The 20472-nt window shown below is 41.3% G+C and overlaps 1 protein-coding gene across 7 annotated transcripts in view; it reads left to right on the top strand.

The window, feature by feature from the left end:
• The window catches only part of ubr5 (ubiquitin protein ligase E3 component n-recognin 5), a 37215-nt gene extending 17736 nt beyond the window's left edge, over positions 1 to 19479 (top strand). For 2 of the 7 annotated variants that reach the window (XM_050046625.1, XM_050046624.1), the window contains exons 25-59: positions 421 to 544; positions 690 to 787; positions 1126 to 1283; positions 1648 to 1739; positions 1841 to 1987; positions 2175 to 2293; positions 2922 to 3048; positions 3193 to 3322; positions 3670 to 3830; positions 3972 to 4211; positions 4520 to 4643; positions 4894 to 5005; positions 5144 to 5275; positions 5661 to 5693; positions 6345 to 6602; positions 6715 to 6983; positions 7302 to 7513; positions 7824 to 8057; positions 8401 to 8474; positions 8579 to 8751; positions 10425 to 10574; positions 10941 to 11158; positions 12241 to 12361; positions 12685 to 13057; positions 13243 to 13330; positions 13430 to 13574; positions 14924 to 15054; positions 15214 to 15274; positions 15448 to 15629; positions 15771 to 15855; positions 15973 to 16128; positions 16563 to 16676; positions 17559 to 17703; positions 17859 to 17944; positions 18718 to 19479. In XM_050046625.1, coding sequence (XP_049902582.1) covers positions 421 to 544; positions 690 to 787; positions 1126 to 1283; positions 1648 to 1739; positions 1841 to 1987; positions 2175 to 2293; positions 2922 to 3048; positions 3193 to 3322; positions 3670 to 3830; positions 3972 to 4211; positions 4520 to 4643; positions 4894 to 5005; positions 5144 to 5275; positions 5661 to 5693; positions 6345 to 6602; positions 6715 to 6983; positions 7302 to 7513; positions 7824 to 8057; positions 8401 to 8474; positions 8579 to 8751; positions 10425 to 10574; positions 10941 to 11158; positions 12241 to 12361; positions 12685 to 13057; positions 13243 to 13330; positions 13430 to 13574; positions 14924 to 15054; positions 15214 to 15274; positions 15448 to 15629; positions 15771 to 15855; positions 15973 to 16128; positions 16563 to 16676; positions 17559 to 17703; positions 17859 to 17944; positions 18718 to 18930 — 5285 coding nt within the window. In that variant the 3' untranslated portion in view covers positions 18931 to 19479. The remainder of the gene's footprint in view (positions 1 to 420; positions 545 to 689; positions 788 to 1125; positions 1284 to 1647; positions 1740 to 1840; positions 1988 to 2174; positions 2294 to 2921; positions 3049 to 3192; positions 3323 to 3669; positions 3831 to 3971; positions 4212 to 4519; positions 4644 to 4893; positions 5006 to 5143; positions 5276 to 5660; positions 5694 to 6344; positions 6603 to 6714; positions 6984 to 7301; positions 7514 to 7823; positions 8058 to 8400; positions 8475 to 8578; positions 8752 to 10424; positions 10575 to 10940; positions 11159 to 12240; positions 12362 to 12684; positions 13058 to 13242; positions 13331 to 13429; positions 13575 to 14923; positions 15055 to 15213; positions 15275 to 15447; positions 15630 to 15770; positions 15856 to 15972; positions 16129 to 16562; positions 16677 to 17558; positions 17704 to 17858; positions 17945 to 18717) is intronic. The other 5 variants (XM_050046629.1, XM_050046627.1, XM_050046631.1 and 2 more) reach the window with 5 other exon arrangements.
• Positions 19480 to 20472: the final 993 nt, after the last annotated feature.

Raw genomic sequence — 20472 nt, 5'->3', positions numbered from 1 at the left:
TTGCATTAGTCTGGAATCGCACATAGGAAAAAAACACTGACCCTTTTCAGGTGGTATTATTAAAGGCATACTGTGCAGGAATTGTCGCTACTGTTCGTATTGAGAAGGATTACTTTTGTATGAATCTATGCGGTGTTATTTTAGGAAAATCCTGCACAGAATTCTTAGGTACATGCTGAGATTATATTGTAGAGATGCAGACAAAAAATTGTAAAGAGTTATTTTCCTTCAGAGGAATAATCTGAATAAGTGCACATGACTAAATGTAATATGACATTCTGGTATGTTTCAGAATACATCATCTCTGTGGTACCATTGTAAATTAGTCCATCAGCTGTATACTGTTTGTATTGTGTATTCAAACTGTGTTCAGACATACTGTGTTTGTCTTCTAATGGATTGTCCTCTCCGTATGAGCAGGGCCGTCCACTGAGCCATCTGTGGTTGAATCTAAAGACAGGAAGGCCAACGCCCACCTTATCCTAAAGCTGATGTGTGACAGTGTTGTTCTGAGGCCACACCTTCGGGAGCTGCTCTCTGCCAAGTACGATTCTTTATTTCTTTATTTGATCATACTTAAAAACGCTTACTGTACACATAACTAATGCAGTTTCTTTGTCCTGGTTTATTCTTTGTGTATTTGCTTGTCTGCCCCTCATGTATATGTTGTTGTTGCTGTTGTTTGACAGGGATGCCCGTGGAATGACCCCATTCATGCTGGCAGTCAGTGGGAGAGCCTACCCAGCAGCCATCACAGTGCTGGAGGCTGCTCAGAAAATGGCCAAGGGTAAGTTAATAACTCGTCTTTCTGCTTTCTGCTGTAATCTGGTTTGTCATTTGAAGGGAGGATGTTATGATTGCAAACATTACATTTACATCTTAACCTAGAAGTTTGCGTGACCAACTAACCACCACCTCTGTGAATAAATTCTGAGAGAAAATCTTTGTGTGAGTCTGATGTAATTTTAAGTGGGTAGGTAACAGCTGGAACATTGGATGTTGTCCATGAGTTACGTGAATCGTGACCTAGTTAGCTGCCCTGCTTTCAACAGTGAACTACTCACTGTAACTGGCATCCCTCAGTTTCATTATTTTCCTCTTGTTCCTCAAATGTCTCTAACACAGTGGGTGACCCGGGCATTGCAGAGAAGGAGGATGCAGACTCTGTATTCATGGAAATGATTTGCCCCTCGGGGACCAACCCAGATGACTCGCCCCTCTATGTTCTCTGCTGCAACGACACCTGCAGTTTCACTTGGACTGGAGCTGAGCACATTAACCAGGTCAGCCCTGGAGGATATCACGCTAATATTTAGAGGAAAGGCACTCAGAAAAAGGGATGTGTTGTAAGAGCATTCATCAGCGTCTATATAGGATGGGAATTTTTTTGATAAATGAAAGGTTTAAAGGCAGTTATGTAACTGATAACTCAATAAGCCTAAAAATGAGAGCGATTAAAACGATCATTTGATTACTGCTACTTACTTGATGGGCCAACTTCTGTAGCTTCAGGGAGTGTTCCTTTTTTCACTGCACAAAGGAAGCCTCACTGATTTTAGAGACAGTGTTTGTTCAGCTCTTTAATTTATAATGTTCTGTTGAAAGTTGGAACACTGGTATTTTTCATCACAATGACTTTGCATTTAGGATATCTTTGAGTGTCGGACCTGTGGTTTGCTCGAGTCCCTCTGCTGCTGCACTGAGTGTGCAAGGGTGTGTCACAAAGGACATGACTGCAAGTAAGTCCTAATTTTGTGTCTTTTTTTACCATTGCTCTTCATCACCTATATTCCACACTAGGCCTCGTGCACAATCTTAATTTGCATCTGTTCTTTCCCAGGCTGAAGAGGACCTCTCCCACAGCATACTGTGACTGTTGGGAGAAGTGTAAGTGTAAAACGTTGATCGCCGGCCAGAAGGCTGCTCGCCTGGATCTGCTGTACAGGTTACTCACAACCACTAACCTGGTCACAACACCAAACAGCAGGTAAGACCCCTGTGTTTTCTGTATGAGCCAAGAGTGGTGTTCTATTTAGTACTTCATAATTGCCATATAACTGTGGGCATTACCAGCTAAATCAGCTTAATTGTATTATTTTGACACAGAACAGATCTCATATTGTGCAAGTGAGGATTAAGTGTTATTTCTGACTGTTTGTTTTTTCCATCTGCAGGGGAGAGCATATATTACTGTTCCTGGTGCAGACTGTTGCCAGGCAGAGTGTTGAGCACTGTCAGTACAGACCACCACGCATCAGAGAAGACAGGAACCGCAAGGCTGCAAATGCAGAAGGTAGGTTCAGAATCCTTCTCACCAGGGGTGTTTATCACGAGCTTCATTACGATCTGAGATCTAAGATATCAATTCTTGGACAACAATGCGATATTTGCTGATATCACAAAGTCTGCCACGATATGATTTTAATATGACTCAATTAAGTGGCCTGCGGTCAATATGAGATGATATCAGTGAATATCCTCATTTCTTTTTCCTAGCTGCTTACCATTGTCTGCCTGGCACTAGACCACTAGTACTGAATGTTTAGGAAGGAGGTGTGCTTGGGTGGAAATGGTGACACAGACATGCTCTGGGGATTTCAAAAGAAAGGCGTGTCTTACAGATGATGATACGAATCAATGTTTTCTTTTTGCATTGATGAGATTGGATTTTTGATTACTGAATCAATATGTCAGTCCAGATTGATGTATCCCTTCACTCTTATTACTTGCGTATTACCTACCTTTAACCACCTATAATCAGTGCAGACTAGTGATAAACAAATTTTACAGACATTCATATGCAGATATTTTTCAACTAAATTTCAGTGCTCACTGTGTTCTAGGCTGGAGCTTTTTTTGAAAAATGATTCTTTCAAGCCATCTGGTGTATGAAAACATTATTCTTCTTTCCTCTCTTTCAGATTCTGATATGCCAGACCATGACCTTGAACCTCCCCGTTTTGCTCAGATGGCTCTGGAGAGGGTCCTGCAGGACTGGAACGCCCTCAAGTCTATGATCATGTTTGGCTCTCAGGAGAATAAAGATCCGTGAGTATCACAACAAAAACAGCACTCCCTGCATTAAAATTTGGTTGGTAATAAGAGCTTGAAAGACTGCTTAGTTTGTGTTGCTCAAAGAACTGAAAAATGCCACGTAAATATTTAAAATTCTGCATTTTGTGTATGTCCTAGACTTAGTGCCAGCAGCAGAATTGCCCACCTCCTGCCTGAAGAGCAGGTCTACTTGAATCAGCAGAGTGGCACCATTCGCCTTGACTGTTTCACCCACTGCCTCATTGTCAAGTGTGCTCCAGATATCACCGTAAGTCCAGTTTGTTCATCTGCATCAGGGACAACATGACTGTTTTCCTCCATGGCTTCTCAATTCATTACACTCCTAATCTGTGTGTCTTGTATTGTGCAGTTATTTGCAATGAAATGCATTTAGCTGGGCTCTTAAAAACTATATATATATATATATAAGAAATAAATGAAGACACCAACACTAATGAAGAAATCCAACAATGAGTATTTCTTGCTTAGGAAAACACCAAATGATACCTAATATCACCAGTGGTGATGTATTTTCTTTGGTTTTTATTGATGTTAACAGACCTTTGCACTTGTAAGTATTTTGGTCGTCAGATATTTTTTGTTCTCCTTTATTAGTTCATAGACACTTTACTGGGCACACTAGTAAAGGAGCTGCAGAACAAGTACACTCCTGGCCGGAGAGAAGAGGCGGTCAATGTTACCAGGAGGTTTCTACGCTCTGTTGCCCGGGTATTTGTCATCCTCAGCGTGGAGATGGCCTCATCCAAGAAGAAAAAGTAAGAACACAGAGCATCAGAGTCTTCTTACATCAGCTCGATTCTACCAAGTGGGACTACACAGCGACATCATTTTGATATGGTCGTTTTTTGAATTCACGCGAAAGCTGATTTTGTCTTTTCTCAATTTCCTTCACATAGCAACTTCATCCCTCAGCCCATTGGGAAATGTCGACGGGTTTTCCAAGCTCTGCTGCCCTACGCTGTGGAGGAGCTGTGCAATGTAGCAGAGTCGCTGATTGTTCCAGTGCGAATGGGTATTGCAAGACCAACTGCTCCTTTCACTTTGGCCAGCACCAGTATTGATGCTGTTCAGGGCAGCGAGGAGCTCTTCTCTGTGGAACCACTACCTCCGAGACCCTCACCTGACCAGTCCAGCAGGTCAGTTGGCTTTAGGGCTTTAATTTTCCTGAATTTTCCATATAGATTGCTCTGGCAGCTTTTGACTATTTATTATCACTGTGTTATGGAAGATTGAAATGTGCTTATATTGTATCAGGTAGTTGGGTGGGTTAGAGCCTCTTGTTAATGTGCCGAAGTGCAGATATGATTTCAAATTTCTCTGAATTATTGAGTCATTCACTAGACTTTTACTTTGAGAGAAGAAACCAAAAGGAACAGGAGATGGTTGATTTTTCTTATTCAGTAGATATAATGACTTCTGGTCTTGTGCTTCATTTTTTTTCCAGCTCCAGTCAGACAGCTGCCTCTTATATCATCAGGAACCCCCAGCCTCGGCGCAGCAGCCAGTCTCAGCCTGTCAGAGGAAGAGACGAGGAGCAGGATGACATTGTGTCAGCAGATGTGGAGGAGGTGGGGAGCCTCATTATAAAATCATTAAGGCCATAATGAGCTTTGCATGCAAGTGAATCCATGTGTATTTGTGATTAGTTTCAAAGAATGTAGGATGCCATCTAGAGCCCACACTGTTGAGATTTGGATGAATATTTTTATTTCTATTTTTCCTTAGGTTTACTCTCATGACAGTATAATGAGAGTGTGGGAATAGCTCTGTCTTGCCTCAAAGTATTCGCTCTTAGGATCTGTTTTGTTTGTCTTTTAGGTTGAAGTTGTAGAGGGAGTAGCCGGTGAGGAAGACCACCATGATGACCAAGAGGAACAAGGAGAGGAAAATGCTGAGGCGGAGGGGCAGCATGATGAGCATGACGAGGATGGTGAGGCTTGCCCTACTTTTTACAGGACTGCAAAGGAATGAATGACGCTGTTATGAGTTATTCATAATGTTTAGTGAATAATTACTTGTATCTACAACCCCACCCAACAGTGAGTGAAGCATCTGTCTCTGCTTTCAGGAAGTGACATGGAGCTGGATCTGCTCGCAGCAGCTGAAACAGAGAGCGACAGTGAAAGTAACCACAGCAATCAGGATAATGCAAGCGGCCGCAGGAGTGTCGTCACAGCAGCCACCGCTGGCTCTGAAGCAGGTTGGCCAACAGCTGTTTTTAATCTTTCAGTTTAGATTAGATTTTCTTTTAAATCCCCGTCATAAAACATTCTCCTCAGTCTCTAAGTACTGTTCCTCTTTGGAGTTTTTGGTGGAAATGCGGTCCCCTATCTTATTGACCTCCTTTAACTGAAATCTTTCCAAATCTTTGTAAGGCTCCAACTGCTCACTAAATAGAAATTGCATTTCTGTCTTGCTGCACTGTGGTGTATTTTTTTCCTTGAATTGCAGACTAATTCAGTCCTCACAAAACCCTTAGTTCTTAACAGTCAGCATTTTGGATTGTGGGGATTTATGTTTGGAGAGCTAATGATACAGCAGACAAAATGGTCCCTGGCTGAATACCCGATGTATTTCATTTGCAGGCAGTAGGGTGTCCTTGGCATTTCCTATTTTTGGTATGAGCTCCTTTTTACTTCAATGCATATACAGATGTCAGGGCAAGAGTGACTTTACAAAGTGCATACACAGTTTCCGGCCGAGAGTTCCTTCAGTTCGTCCCTTTCTCACATTTCACTGTTATTGTGTCTGTCATGTTTAACTAATAATGTCACTCATCACAAGTGTAGTCTTGTTGTTCCTTCACCCAAATAACAAACTAATCAACTTGTAGCTTTTCCAAATGGTGTGGTGTTTTATTTTCTCCTCGGCCATCTAAAATGTATATTTCTTATTAATGATGGTGTTGTTAATTTTCCACATAGAATATTCAGTACAGTTGAGACATTGCTGTTCTTTCTGTCTAACGACATTTTTGATAATGTTAAAAAATGCAGAAAATGAAGTCATATTAATTATTAACTGTTTTTTAGCACAAGTTGATCAACAGAGTGCAGCTGTTGTTTTGACTCGAAGCCTCAGTGTTTTCACCATCATATTAGTGTTGTTTGGCCTTGTAGTGGTGTGATTCACTAACCCGCACTCCTGCCTGTATAAATCTGATGTAAAAAAAAAAGAAAGAAATGGAAGTGAGATGAACACAAGCCATTAAATTTGTCTCCTTTATCTTTTTTCTTCATCCCCTCTCCTCCTCCTCCTCCTATCTGAAGGTGCCAGCAGTGTCCCTGCCTTCTTTTCAGAGGACGACTCCCAGTCCAATGACTCCAGCGACTCCGACAGCAGCAGCAGTCAAAGTGACGATGTCGACCAGGAGACGTTCCTGTTGGATGAGCCACTGGAAAGGACGACCAGCGCTTCCCATGCCAACAGTGCAGCCCAGGCTCCTCGCTCCATGCAATGGGCTGTGAGAAACACCCCCAGCCAGAGGGCCACTGGAAGTGCACCCTCCAGCTCCTCAACACCTGCTGGTCAGTGGAACTTTGTCTGTGAGATTTTGTTGTAAAATGCTTATTTGTGATTCCAGATGACTCTCACAAAAATTGTGTGTATTGATTTTGCCTGTTATGATCTTTTTCACAGCAAGCTCCACAGGCCTGATATATATTGACCCTACCAACCTGCGTCGCTCCAGTGCGATCAGCTCCAGTGCTGCTGCAGCGGCGGCAGCCCTGGAGGCCAGCAACTCCAGCAGCTACCTGACATCTGCCAGCAGCCTGGCCCGGGCCTACAGCATCGTCATCAGGCAGATCTCAGACCTCATGAGTCTGATTCCCAAGTACAACCATCTAGTCTACTCCCAGTACCCTGCTGCTGTAAAGCTCACCTACCAGGATGCAGTCAACCTGCAGGTAAGATACTCTGCCATCTGTGGCGATCCAAATACTCCACTACCTTGCCAAGGCACCAAGAGAGTGATTTGTGAAAGACAATTAAAATAACAGTATTTGTATTATTTTCTGAAATAATCACTAAACAAACAATGCATATGTTGGAAAAAAGGATAATCATTATGCAGTGGAGCCAGGAAGTTGTTTGCCATGACCATCGTTTAAATAAGTAAAAGACTGCTTTGTAAAACCTCAACTTCTGCATCTTGACTGTTTAATGATATGCAATATGTGATATTGCATAATGCAACCCTCAACCCTTATCGTTTGTTGGACCAGAACTATGTTGAAGAGAAGCTGATTCCCACCTGGAACTGGATGGTGTCGATCATGGATTCCACGGAAGCTCAGTTGCGATATGGCTCAGCTCTGTCATCTGCTGGAGACCCGGGTCACCCCAGTCACCCACTCCATGCCTCTCAGCACTCAGCTCGCAGAGAGCGTATGACAGCCCGGGAGGAGGCCAGCCTCCGCACCCTTGAAGGACGCAGGTAAGAAACAGCAATTCTTCTTTGTCACATTTATTAGCCTGACCAGCAGTGATAATTAGTCTTGAGAGAACACCTTTAGTGTTGACCCACCCAAAATCTAAGAAGACCTGAGACAACCACAGACAAAATCAGCAAGGCCCCTTTAATAGTCTAGATATTCTTTACATACCCTGTCTAATTCTGTCAAACTTGCACAAAATAGTTTGGTCTATACTTTGTATTGAATTGTTAACCCCATGTTTATAGATTCCTGCTTTAGTGAGGTTTGCAGTGTTTTCACTTGTTTTGCATGTGTTGTGTGTTCTTTCAGGAGAGCCGCTACCCTGCTAACAGCTCGCCAGGGCATGATGTCAGCGCGCGGCGACTTCCTGAACTATGCCTTATCACTGATGCGCTCCCACAATGATGAGCACTCTGATGTGCTTCCTGTGCTGGATGTGTGCTCTCTGAAACATGTGGCCTACGTTTTCCAGGCCCTTATCTACTGGATAAAGGCCATGAACCAGCAGACCACCCTGGACACCCCACAGATGGACAGAAAGAGGTAAATGAATAGAACAAATGAAAATGCTGTCTTTGTATTCAAAAATGGAAAGTTTATTAGTGGCAGCATAGCTATGCTTGGTTACTACCAAAAAGAAATCCCACAAGTTGTGTTTTTGTAATGACCATTTTTTGAATTTGTGATCATGGGTTGAAATTTGCATCACTATATGGCCAATGCATAGAACTATGTATGATAGCCACAGAAACAAAACCCTGCTTTCACATTATGTGTTCTACTGTCTCACTTGACAAAGTAAACAGCAAGAACAGTGGTCGATAGGGTTTGGATACATGCCACTATTTTTAAGAGTATTTGTAATCCACTTTAATTTTCTTTGAAGGAATCGAGAGATTTTGGAACTGGGTTTGGACAATGAGGATTCTGAACATGAGAACGATGAAGACACCAATCAAAGTAAGCCAGACAGCATTAATAGTCAGTGTGTCAGAAATATCAAAGAACTGCTTGGTCATTTTAATGCATGTGCAGACAGTTGATTTGTTTCTGCTTTACCTCAGGTTCAACTCTGCAGGACAAGGATGAGGACCCAGTCCCTTCTGAAACGGGTCAGAACCATCCCTTCTTCCGTCGCTCTGACTCCATGACCTTTCTCGGCTGCATCCCACCCAACCCCTTCGATGTTCCCCTGGCTGAGGCCATCCCATTGGCAGACCAGCCCCACCTCCTGCAGGTCAGAATTGCTGCTCAGTATATTATGGAAGGTTTAAAGATGCGCGGTCCATAACCTACATAACATTTAACAGCATGCTACATATGCAGCACCATGCCATCTAGTGACAGTGATGACAACTATGCTGGTGATGTGCATGTCTCATGGCTTAACAGTGGCAAGGGAAATAAAGAAAACTATGGAGCCCCAGATAGAAGATGCAGAAAACATGGTCTGTCTGTTCTACAGCCAAGTTCCTTTTTATATTGAAAGACAATCTCAGCCAGATCACTGTTTTAGCCACAACATCGAGGGGTGCTTTCACACATGTAGTTTGGTTCACTTGATTTGGACCAATGACGGTATATAAAAGTGGACAACGCCTTTCTACTTCCTTCCACTGTACAAAATTGAAGCCAAAGTATTCTGTATACGAACGCTGCCATCTTGTGCTGGTGACTTCATTTGGAGCCAGAGTCTGTGCAGTAGCGATCTGGAAGTGGAGCCATGGTATCGAGTTCCCACCCATACAACTGTCCGACCCGATTGCGAGCACATCATTGAACACACACAGCTGTCAATCATGATGTCACGCCCCCCTTTTTTTATTGCATCAGATAAATAATTAAAACCAAACTTATCAAAAAAATGAACACTTGAACTAGCTCAGCTATTAAGAACTACCTAAATGACAGAAACGAAGTTTGAAAAAATATTTATTTGGCCTGTGTCCCATCTGCTAATTTCAGGGGGTGGGGTTTCACCAGGGAGTGATCATGAGCTTTTGGCTTCACTTTTGGGTCATGTCGTCAATTTTTATATACATTCTGTGATCTGGACCAAGGGCGGAATGGTACATTGTTTGATTGCAGTTCTAGTTTAATTCCTTTTCACTCTGACTTTTTACAAATTTACCAAGAGGAGTAAACATAAAGATATATAGATTAACTAGTATTTTGTTGATTGAACAATTTTGGCAATTGTCATCCTGCATCATCAGAAAGATTATGCATCGCAAAATCAAATATCTGCTAGCATAAAAGCCTATACTTGGTTCATTTGCTTTCACACCACAAACCGCACAAGAGTCTCCTCGGAAGCAGACCATGACCCACTGTTTCAAGAAGCCTCACTTTAGTTATTGGTCTGGACCAGGGTTTGATTGACAGCTTTCACAAATTTTTTCATTTTCACAAATGAATTGTACTTACTCGGCAAATGGGCCGGAGTTCATTTTAACCAAACCAGGAGGTTAGGTGTGAAAAAAATGCTAAGTACTACAATTACACAAAAAAAGTTCAGTATAGTTTATAACCAATGCTCTTACAGCAACCGACCAAATTGGCACGATTCTTGAAATTATCTGATCAGAACTGGGCTCAGTTCGTGCAGTGTCTGCTTTTAGTCCAAAAGGGCGCAGAGTGTGCTCTGCGGTTACAGCTTGACATTATTAGTAGAAAGATATCTATTAGTCAGTCTGTTCATGTTCCTTGTCATATTATCTTCCTTTTTGCCACAAGGTTTTGTTAGACAGGGACAGTGAATTATTGATAAATCACAGAGCTAGCAGAACACTACACCAACACATCAGAGAAAGCATACAGTCCTTAGTTAGATAAATGTAACGCTACGATATTCCATATTGGCCAAATACCATCTGTGGCTTCAACTTAATGTTGCCTTTTCTTTTACAGCCTAATGCCAGGAAGGAGGATCTGTTTGGTCGTCCCTCTCAGGGTTTGTACTCTTCCTCCTACATGGCAACCAAAGGCCTGGCTGAGGCAAGCATGGACAGGAACTGCCTGGAGGTAAACATGGGCTCCTCTCTACCCTCCCCCTCTCAGGTATACCACCCCTCTGCACTGGACAAACACGCTGGCAGCTGTGTTCTAATATCCACGCATATCAAACAAACTGGAAATGTTGAAGTAACTTCATTTTTATACAGGAATCTGTAAAAACTATCCAGGATTCATTATTTCCTCCTCATTATTTCCAATATATTTGAGTGCATTGGATATAATGGACAGCAAGAAGTAATGGATAAACTGGGTAGTGTTTGGTTACACTGAAATTCAAGTGTGGGTATTGGAACACAGCCTGTGGTCTGTGTCCCATTTCCATATTTCCATTCTGTCATCATCACACTGTCAACATCAAAGACATCCGTTCACGTTGGTAAAGAACGACTCTGAACCCTACTAAAACAGATCCTGCCCACTAAGATGTCTTACTCAGCCAACCTTAAGAATGTGATGAGTATGGAAACTGGCCAGAGGAGCACTGAGAACCAGTCTCTGGCAGAGCAGGAGCTGGAGGCTTCAAAACCAGGCCCTTCACCCCATGACCTCGCCGCCCAGCTGAAGAGCAGCCTGCTTGCTGAGATTGGCCTCACTGAGAGCGATGGACCTCCTCTCCCATCATTCAGGTACCAGACACTAATCTGTGCTTTGTTATGTTTGCTTAGCTACGGTGGCAGCTGTAAATTCCCCTCACATAGAAGAAAAATTCTCTGCAATATATTTGTGTAACTTTTTCATACAGTACATTCAAATAAAATCTGTAACTAGCATCAAAATCATATCTTATACAAATTCTAATAATGGACAAAACAGACAACAGCTGACCTACTCAAAATTAGAGACTATATGATGTAGGTCATAGCCTGACCCTCAAAATAACCCAAAATGTTTTAATATACGTTGGAAACTGCTTATAGTTATCATGGTTATAGTGATCAACAGTACAGAGATCATACCGGTTTCAAGGTATACTGTGACATTATAGTTGACGGTTAGTACACCGTGTACATATGCTTATTTACAATATTGGGGGGAAAAAAGCAACTGGATGGAGAATCTCCCCTTTATTTTAGTTTTTTTTTCAAATGGGAGACTTTTTTACAAATACTTTAATTAACAAGTTTCAAGTTGCAGTTATAGTAATAAAACCTTTGTTCAACCAAAACTAGCCTTTCCATTTTCATTCCTTTAAGGGTCATTCTGATTGATGATAATGTAAATTCTGTAATGCCGTGATACCGCCATTTTTTCTGAGACGGTTTTCAAACCATAAAAATCCCATACTATTGCAGCCCTACTTATGATAAACTGCTAAAAACGAGCCAATGAGATGTAGCAGCGAAAACAATGAGAAGAAATGGGCATGGGGAAAGCACCAGTGACTAAAGCTGCCCAATTGTAAAGTGGATTGATAATATCGAGTCACTTAATGCCCGCCGCAACAGCTGTATTTTGAATCAGTCAACAGAGTTCAGTAAATAGCAAAACTATCCGTTTAATTACTTTTTATCCATGTAATGGATATACATGTGTCAATTAGATGGTAATTTGCCTTAGAAATGAAGAAATAAAAAAGGTTACAATGATCATCTGCTTATCGTGATCAGTGTATCATATGCAGTTTCCACTGACTAGAACTGTTTTTATATGCTAATAAAATGCAATTAAAACAATACATTTTGTGCCTCTTTCTCTTTTGTCTGTCCAGACCTCACTGTAGTTTCATGGGGATGATGATCTCACACGACATGCTGCTAGGCCGCTGGCGTCTGTCACTGGAGCTCTTTGGTCGCGTCTTCATGGAGGATGTCGGAGCCGAGCCTGGATCGGTACATTCTGTTTCTGAATATTCATTTAAACTAAGTGACGGTTGTAACCATCCTCACATTAGCCCTCTTTTTATACTTTTTGAAATGCTTTTAATTCCCAAACTGAGTTTTTTTTTTTTATTTTAACATGAAACATTTATTTTGCAATGAACTTGGTCTGCTAATTCGGCTTTCAATCAGCTGAAATATGAATAGACTAACAAGTCTTATTATTTGATTCAATACTAATATAAAAAATATTTCATAATGGAACTGATAGTGATGGTGTACTAGATGAGAAGGGAGCAGGATCATAAAGATTTTTTTTTTATTGTTTGTCGCAGATCCTTACAGAGCTAGGCGGCTTTGAGGTAAAGGAATCTAAGTTCCGTCGGGAGATGGAGAAGCTGAGGAACCTGCAGTCCCGTGACCTGGCCCTGGAGGTGGACCGGGATCGAGACCAGTTAATACAGCAGACCATGCGTCAGCTAAATACACACTTTGGCAGGCGCTGCACAACCACACCAATGGCTGTGCACCGGGTCAAGGTCACTTTCAAGGATGAGCCGGGCGAGGGCAGTGGCGTGGCCCGCAGCTTCTACACAGCCATCGCCCTGGCCCTCCTCTCCAATGATAAGCTGCCCAATCTGGACTGTGTTCAGAGTGTCAGCAAGGGCATGCAGGCCAGCAGTACGTGTCATCACGATTACAATTCAAGTATGACAATACATAGAAACTATACAGTATCATAGAGCTCATTCATTGTTACATATAATGGTACTTTGTGATGCTTAAAGATGTTATCACATAAGTAAAAAATAATTTTGTTTACATGAATTTACAGTTAATGGGGAATTTGTTATATTAAATGTGTATTTGTGTTTGTGTGTTTGTGTCTGTAGATCTAATGCAGCGCTTGAGAAACAGAGACCGGGAAAGAGAGAGGAGAAGTGGAGGGCTTCGAGCAGGTTCTCGGAGAGACCGGGACAGGTAAACTATAACTTAATATTTGTATTCCCCCTCAACAATAAACAAAATAAGTTTGTCCTTTGTGAGACTGAGACAAGCCTGTGTGTTTATGTTCCACAGAGACTCAAGGAGGCAGCTGTCCATAGATACCAGGCCTTTTAGGCCATCATCAGAGGGAAACCCTAGTGATGAGCCCGACCCCCTGCCTGCACACAGACAAGCTCTGGGTGAAAGGCTCTACCCACGTGTTCACGCAATGCAACCGGTAATAAATCATTGGCATTCGTCAAAGCTCTGTGTTACCAAAACTGATACTTATCAGTTTAAAGGGGAACAGCAGCCATTATTAAAACACTGATATTATTCTGGAGACTATATAACATTGTTGAAAAATTACTGCAACCTGCTCATTACTGTGTGCATACTGTGAAGGCGCACCGGGAAACCACTTGGTGGCAGTGTCATCACAGTAAACAGTGACTGCCTGCCAGTAGCGATATGAATGGAGTATAGCATTTCAACCACATTTGCAATATACCCAACAGTATACATCTGTGATAAACACACTGTCACTTTCTTAAGCTATATTAACAGTTAACAGTTAAAAACAGCGAAACTGTGTCATACCTTTCTGACTTCTTTTGATTTCCAGTACTTTAAGTGTCTGCAAGTGTTGTCCGTTGAAACAAAGAACATGGCTCAGCATATTATGTTTTGCTAGCTAGCTAGTTAGTAAAATAATGAGCTATAGATAATTCCATAAATGCAGTAATTGCGGTCAAGTGAGCCGTCATTGTGTAAACCTGGTGCAAGCCACTGCTTGGTTTTGATGCTTGTCTATCCACAGTGTTATGGTATGGGTTTAATTTTACTTGGTATACTAAATGTGATAAATTATTGCTGAAATACAGGTTTTTCTTCATGCTTTCTGGCTGCTCGCAGTACCCATACTGTAACACCATAAATACACAAGGATCAATATCCAAGCGGTGGCTGGCACTGAGGTTTCACAAATAACAGCTCACTTGACTGCATTTACTTTATGGAATTGCAACAGCTGTTATTTTACTATCCAACTAGCTAGCTACCAAAACAGAATACACCATGCCTGTTGCTAGCCACAATTGTCATAACGGCGGGATGACTGTTGATGACCTTGGAGTTTCCTGGCGTGCCCTTCCAATATGCACATTTTCATTTCATTTCATTTATTCCTTTTGACCCCTCCCCGAGGTATAAGGGGCAGACAAAAAAAATAACATTAACAATACATGAGCAGGTTGTAGTATTTTCCATCATGATATATAGCCTCCAAAATAAGTTGTTTTTTTTTTTGTTTTTTTTTCCATTTCAAGAACACTTCGACGTATCTTGACTACTACCATATTTGCAAGAAACTGGCCTTGCACATCTAAACAACAAGATAAAGAAATGTATAGATTCTGGAGAGCACATTACTTTTACTTTGCTGTCAGGTCACGTCAGTTTTTAAGAGTGGAGACATATTTGACGACTCCACTATATAACTATATGCATGACTCCCAGTCTGTCTAACTGGAACAATTGATAGTTTCCTTCACCATACTTAGACCAGCTGTGTGTTTCTCCCATCAGGCGTTTGCCAGTAAAATCACAGGCATGTTGCTGGAGCTATCCCCTGCCCAGCTGCTGCTGCTGCTGGCTAGTGAGGATTCTCTCCGAGCCAGGGTAGAGGAGGCCATGGAGCTTCTCATTGCACATGGAAGGTAACCATCTACTCATCTTAGTGACACGTACTATCCTGCTCTTATTGTCTGTGACACTTGCTGTACAAGTAGACAGTTATATCAAAATCGTCTCAGAATTTCCTTGCATTGTGAAGTGTGTTGAACTAACTATAAACCGTTGGTGTCTGTCTCCTCCAGGGAAAATGGTGCCGACAGTATATTAGACTTGGGTCTTCTGGAGGCTCCAGAGAAAGCACAAGTAAACCCGTTATTAGTTTCTACTTTGTACTGTCCCAACATGTATAGTTTTTCATTTAATCGCTGTCGGTAATAATCAGCGGTGGTTTGGCATTTCTCTTCTATTAATATAAAATGAGATGAATGCACAATGCATACCCTCTAAACAGCCTCCTCTGTTTTGTGTGGTTACAGCAGCAAGAAAACCGTAAGCGTCACGGTTCAACCCGCAGTGTGGTCGACATGGAGCTGGACGACCCAGATGATGGGGACGACAATGCTCCTCTCTTTTACCAGCCTGGCAAGAGGGGCTTCTACTCCCCTCGGCCCGGCAAGAATACAGAAGCCAGGCTGAACTGCTTCCGTAACATTGGCAGGTAATGAGTTGTCTTCTTGTTTGGTCAAATATGAAGAGAAATAATTCAGTTGGTTTTGTCAAAATCTCCAGAGGAGAACTAAATGAGTCACATCTTGACAAAGTAGGAAACATTAAATTAAGTGTTGTGTTTTCTCTACAGAATACTGGGGTTGTGTCTACTGCAGAACGAACTGTGTCCAATCACGTTGAACAGACATGTAATCAAAGTGCTGCTTGGGAGGAAGGTAAGAGGAAAATATGTTCTCACAATATATTTATTGCACATGAAGTAAGACCCTGCTACATGATGTTGGTGCTTTCCAGAACGATGCCGCTAAATTGACTAATCTTTGTTACTGCAGGTGAACTGGCATGACTTTGCATTCTTCGACCCGGTCATGTATGAGAGCCTGCGGCAGCTGATCCGCCATTCTCAGGCTGGTGAAGCAGATGCAGTTTTTGCTGCCATGGACCTTGCCTTTGCCATTGACCTCTGCAAAGAGGAAGGGGCTGGACAGGTAAAGGACTACACTGTCATTGTGCCACCAAATATAGATGGTAACAGTAACAGATTCATAATGAGACCCGGTTGTTTCAACTAAAATAAGCACTGCATTAAAACAAGGAAGGGGTGCAATGACTTGAGTGTGTTGTTAGAGGTACGTGTAAGAAGCTCAGTTTTTCAGAAGTAGAATATAAAACTGAAATAGCACAAACCTGGTGCATGCAACAAGGTGTTTTATTGAAAATGTGCACCCTTAAGTACGATAATTAAAGTTTAGATGCAGTGCTAATGTCAAAACAGAAGAAAAAAAATCTGAAAAATTAGCTTTATTTCAGTGACTTTTATTGACCACACTAGATCCGGGGTCCAAAAACATGTCAAAATCTGAATATTGAAATATGTTTGTGCCATGAAGTGTTTGTTGAGGCCTTATTCTTCCTGGTTCAGGTGGAGCTTCTGTCTGGTGGGGTCAACATGCCAGTAACTCCCCTCAATGTGTACGAGTACGTGAGGAAGTATGCTGAGCACAGAATGCTGGTGGTAGCTGAGCAGCCTCTCCATGTAAGTAAACATTTTCAAAAATGTTACTTCCTCTTAATTGGCTGTGAATACTGAAGAGATGTTCCCGACAACTTATTTTCCTGACTTTTAAATGGAAGTTTAAACTTAGATGAGTTGTGTATTTTGTCAGAGCCATTTTAAATTGTTAATCACATTTTTCAACAACAGATTGTGTTTTTAATGCCACTGAAATGTGTGGCACTTCGCACCGTGCATTATCAACATTGCACATTCACAAACAGGACACCAACTCACTTAATAAAAGTTAGCAATTAACATTTATTTACTGTGTATTTAACATCTCAACTCATTCCATTCAAAAACACAAACTCAACATGGTAACTCTCTCATGCAAGAGTGTGCACACAAATTCATACGCACACATGTCAAGGCAGATCACCAGTGCACCACAAAGCACCTCTCTCATTCGACCAAGTGAGAAGACGTCATACTTTCCACGTTGAACATCTGTGAACAGCTGCAATCTTGAACTGGTCACGCACTTGGTTTCATCCTTTGAATCTGAGAGTGCACCTGTGCATGTGAAAGACAGAGAGCGAGAGAGACGTTAATAATCAGAGCTTCTGGTTAGTTTCGCATGCTGATCTAAACTTCTCCCCGTTCCTCAGGGTATCTATAAGTATTTCTGGTGCCAACTAGAGGGGGTTACAATGTTACTCATATGAATATGAAACTAGAATGAATATGAATACTCAGATGTTCAGTGTTGACTTAACCGTATTTTGCAAATTTTACTGCTGTATAAAGGATTGTCTAATCCAATCTTATCTCAAAGTGTGTCAGTTTGTTCGAACACAGGTAAATGTTGTCAGTCACTAAAATGCATTTGACACAATTATGATGTGAATCTGTCTTTGGTAGGCAATGAGGAAGGGTTTGCTGGATGTGCTTCCTAAGAATGCCCTGGAGGACCTGACGGCCGAAGACTTCAGGCTGCTGGTCAATGGCTGTGGAGAAGTCAACGTCCAGATGCTCATTAGCTTCACCTCCTTCAATGATGAGTCTGGTATGCTGCTGTTTGGATCATCTCTGCTCTGTATCTGCTTCTGTCCATTTTCCTGTCTTATCTCTGTTTTATGCATTATTTCAGAAATGAAAGATTTACAATTGTATATTTTTCGCTGTAAAACAGTGAGTTAAGACTTGTACTTTATCCAACAGGGGAAAATGCAGACAAACTTCTGCAGTTTAAACGCTGGTTTTGGTCCATAGTGGAGAAGATGAGCATGACTGAGAGGCAAGATCTGGTAAGTCTGTTCTCACCATAATTATCCTTTAAAAACAAAGAGACTTGCTGCAGTTCAGTGCTTAGCATTGTTAGTAATTGTTGTACTTTACATTCAGCTCAGATTAACAATCCACATTTACATAACTTTATCCATTTGGCCCCTAATGCTGAGGAACATATTACACTGGCAACATTATTGCACAATTGCCTAACACGAGCCACACTACAGTATGTAACGGTTGAACCTGTTGCAGCTGTGCATTTTAAATGATAAAATAAAGAACAATACAGGGATGGTTAGATGTTGGTCAGTGAAATGGCAGCACTGTTTAATTTATCTCCTTTTCACCTTTTCATCTGCTAAATAAATTAGCTGAAACTCTTTCTCTGGGCTGCAACCTTATTTTAATGCATGTGCAAGTTAAATATCCAAAAATCTCCTGAAGATGTAGTGACATGCATGTGACAGGGCAGAAACATGGGCTTATACGGAGCCACAGGTTTATTTAAATGATGCATTTCTGTTTCAGTTGAAGGACAACACAAGTGGCAGACTGACATCTCGTAGAGACAAGCCTTTAGACTGTAATTTAATTGTCAGACATTAAGTGATGTGCATGACAGGCCCAAGTGAACACCTAACAGCAAGAAAGTGTTCAATAATGTGATTTGTTCAAAGTCTCTCTTTGTCTGACTCATCCCGGGACACAAACACCTGAACATTACAAAGGTTTTCGTAAGATTAAATGGATGGTAATGGCAAATGTGATTTATTATTTTCCCTGTCCTCAGGTGTACTTCTGGACCTCCAGCCCTTCTCTGCCAGCCAGCGAGGAAGGCTTCCAGCCGATGCCCTCCATCACCATCCGGCCTCCAGATGACCAGCACCTCCCCACAGCCAACACCTGCATCTCACGTCTCTACGTGCCACTCTATTCTTCAAAACAGATACTCAAACAGAAACTCCTGCTAGCCATTAAGACCAAGAATTTTGGTTTTGTGTAGAGGTTCGACAGAAAAGAGTTTAAAAAAAAAAGGAAAAAAATAAAAACATGTTTACTGTTGTGTAATATTTACCTAGCTCCATTTTTGTAGATTTATTTTTTGTCTATACAATTTTATGAAATTCGACATACTGTCGCTATCTCCCCAGGCGGTAATATTTGTTTGTGTTGTGAACACAAACAGCTTGTTATTTTTATTTCAATTTTTATTGTTTTTTTTTTTTCTTTTGTGTTAATGAAGAAGAGGTATACAGTCCAGAACATTCCTGCATTGGCACTGTAAACATAAAGCCCACAGCCCTGCTCTATTGGCTTAAACTTTTGCTTCGCAGGAATGTGGTTTGACAGAAAGCTGTCTGCCGAAAACCCAGCCAAAGATGACAGCAGTAGAAGTATTTAAAAGAAGAAAAGAAGACACACTGTGATTATAAGTTTTTTCCTTCCCTAGAAAAGTACTATCACTGACAGTTCACTGCTGCCTTTGTGGAAAGTCCTTTTTTTCTTGTACAGGGGGAGTAGGGAATTTCAAAATAAACTTGGATGCAAATAAGTTGTTCGGTCTGGATTTATTCTCCTCAATGCTCTACATTAAGGGTAGAAGGAAATAGGTGTTACATTAGTGTTAGAAGAGGCTGCTTCGCTGTGACAGTTTTTAGATTCACCTCATATAGAGATATTTAAAGGAATACTTCACCACACAAATCATCATTTGTGTATCCCACCCTGTTACATGGAATTTGTACAGAAAACTTTTTTCGTATTCCTTTGAACAAATAATGCAAAAATGGAAAAAAAAAAGTCCTGATTAAGTGAAGTCGTAGGGTTTGTGTTAACAAAAGCATAACTATATCAAAACATCCTTTTCAAACTCACACACGCTTTGGTGTTTTAAAAGGTAAGCTCAGGTTCACTAGCTTCTGTGTTCAGCCAGGTAAAACGACTGTTTTTGTCAATGGTGTCTGGTTTAGGAGAGAGTTTAGATAAGTTTCACTCTCTGTTTAGTTCCCTGTTGGAATAATCTGTCTGATGGGGAAAGTACTGACATATCTGTGTGGATAAATGAGACCTTTGTTACACTGCACAAGTTATGTGAGAGTTTGTAAACGGATGATTTTTCTTGACAGATTCAACATAACACAGGATGATTTACTGATAAAGAAATGGTAATTGGGGGGGGTGAAGTATTCTTTTAATCTCTACTGTTGTCTAGCACTTCTTAGGCCATTGGATAATAGCTAATAGGTGGTAGTATTTTAATTATGTTTGTGTGCTGTTTGCACTAGATTTGTTAAGCAAATAACTTTGTATTGCTAATATTAAAGAATAACAAAGAAACATTATTTTTGTGTGGCAGAAAATATGTAACTACATGACAAAGCATTTGACAAAAAACTAAAATACAATGGCTGGTTTATGTGGTAGGGTAGGACCAGGGTGGGACTGAGAATGAGTTTGAACTGAGGGTTTAGGCCAATCAGCATGGGAGAAATTCTGGCCCCGCCCAATTCATTAGAACTGTCACGGCCCGTTTGTGTTGCTTTCA

This window comes from Epinephelus moara, chromosome 6 (assembly GCF_006386435.1).
Source record: "Epinephelus moara isolate mb chromosome 6, YSFRI_EMoa_1.0, whole genome shotgun sequence".
NCBI classification, from domain to species: Eukaryota; Metazoa; Chordata; class Actinopteri; order Perciformes; family Serranidae; genus Epinephelus; species Epinephelus moara.
Note: the sequence above shows the minus strand (reverse complement) of the source record. Positions and strands in the feature narration are given on the sequence as shown.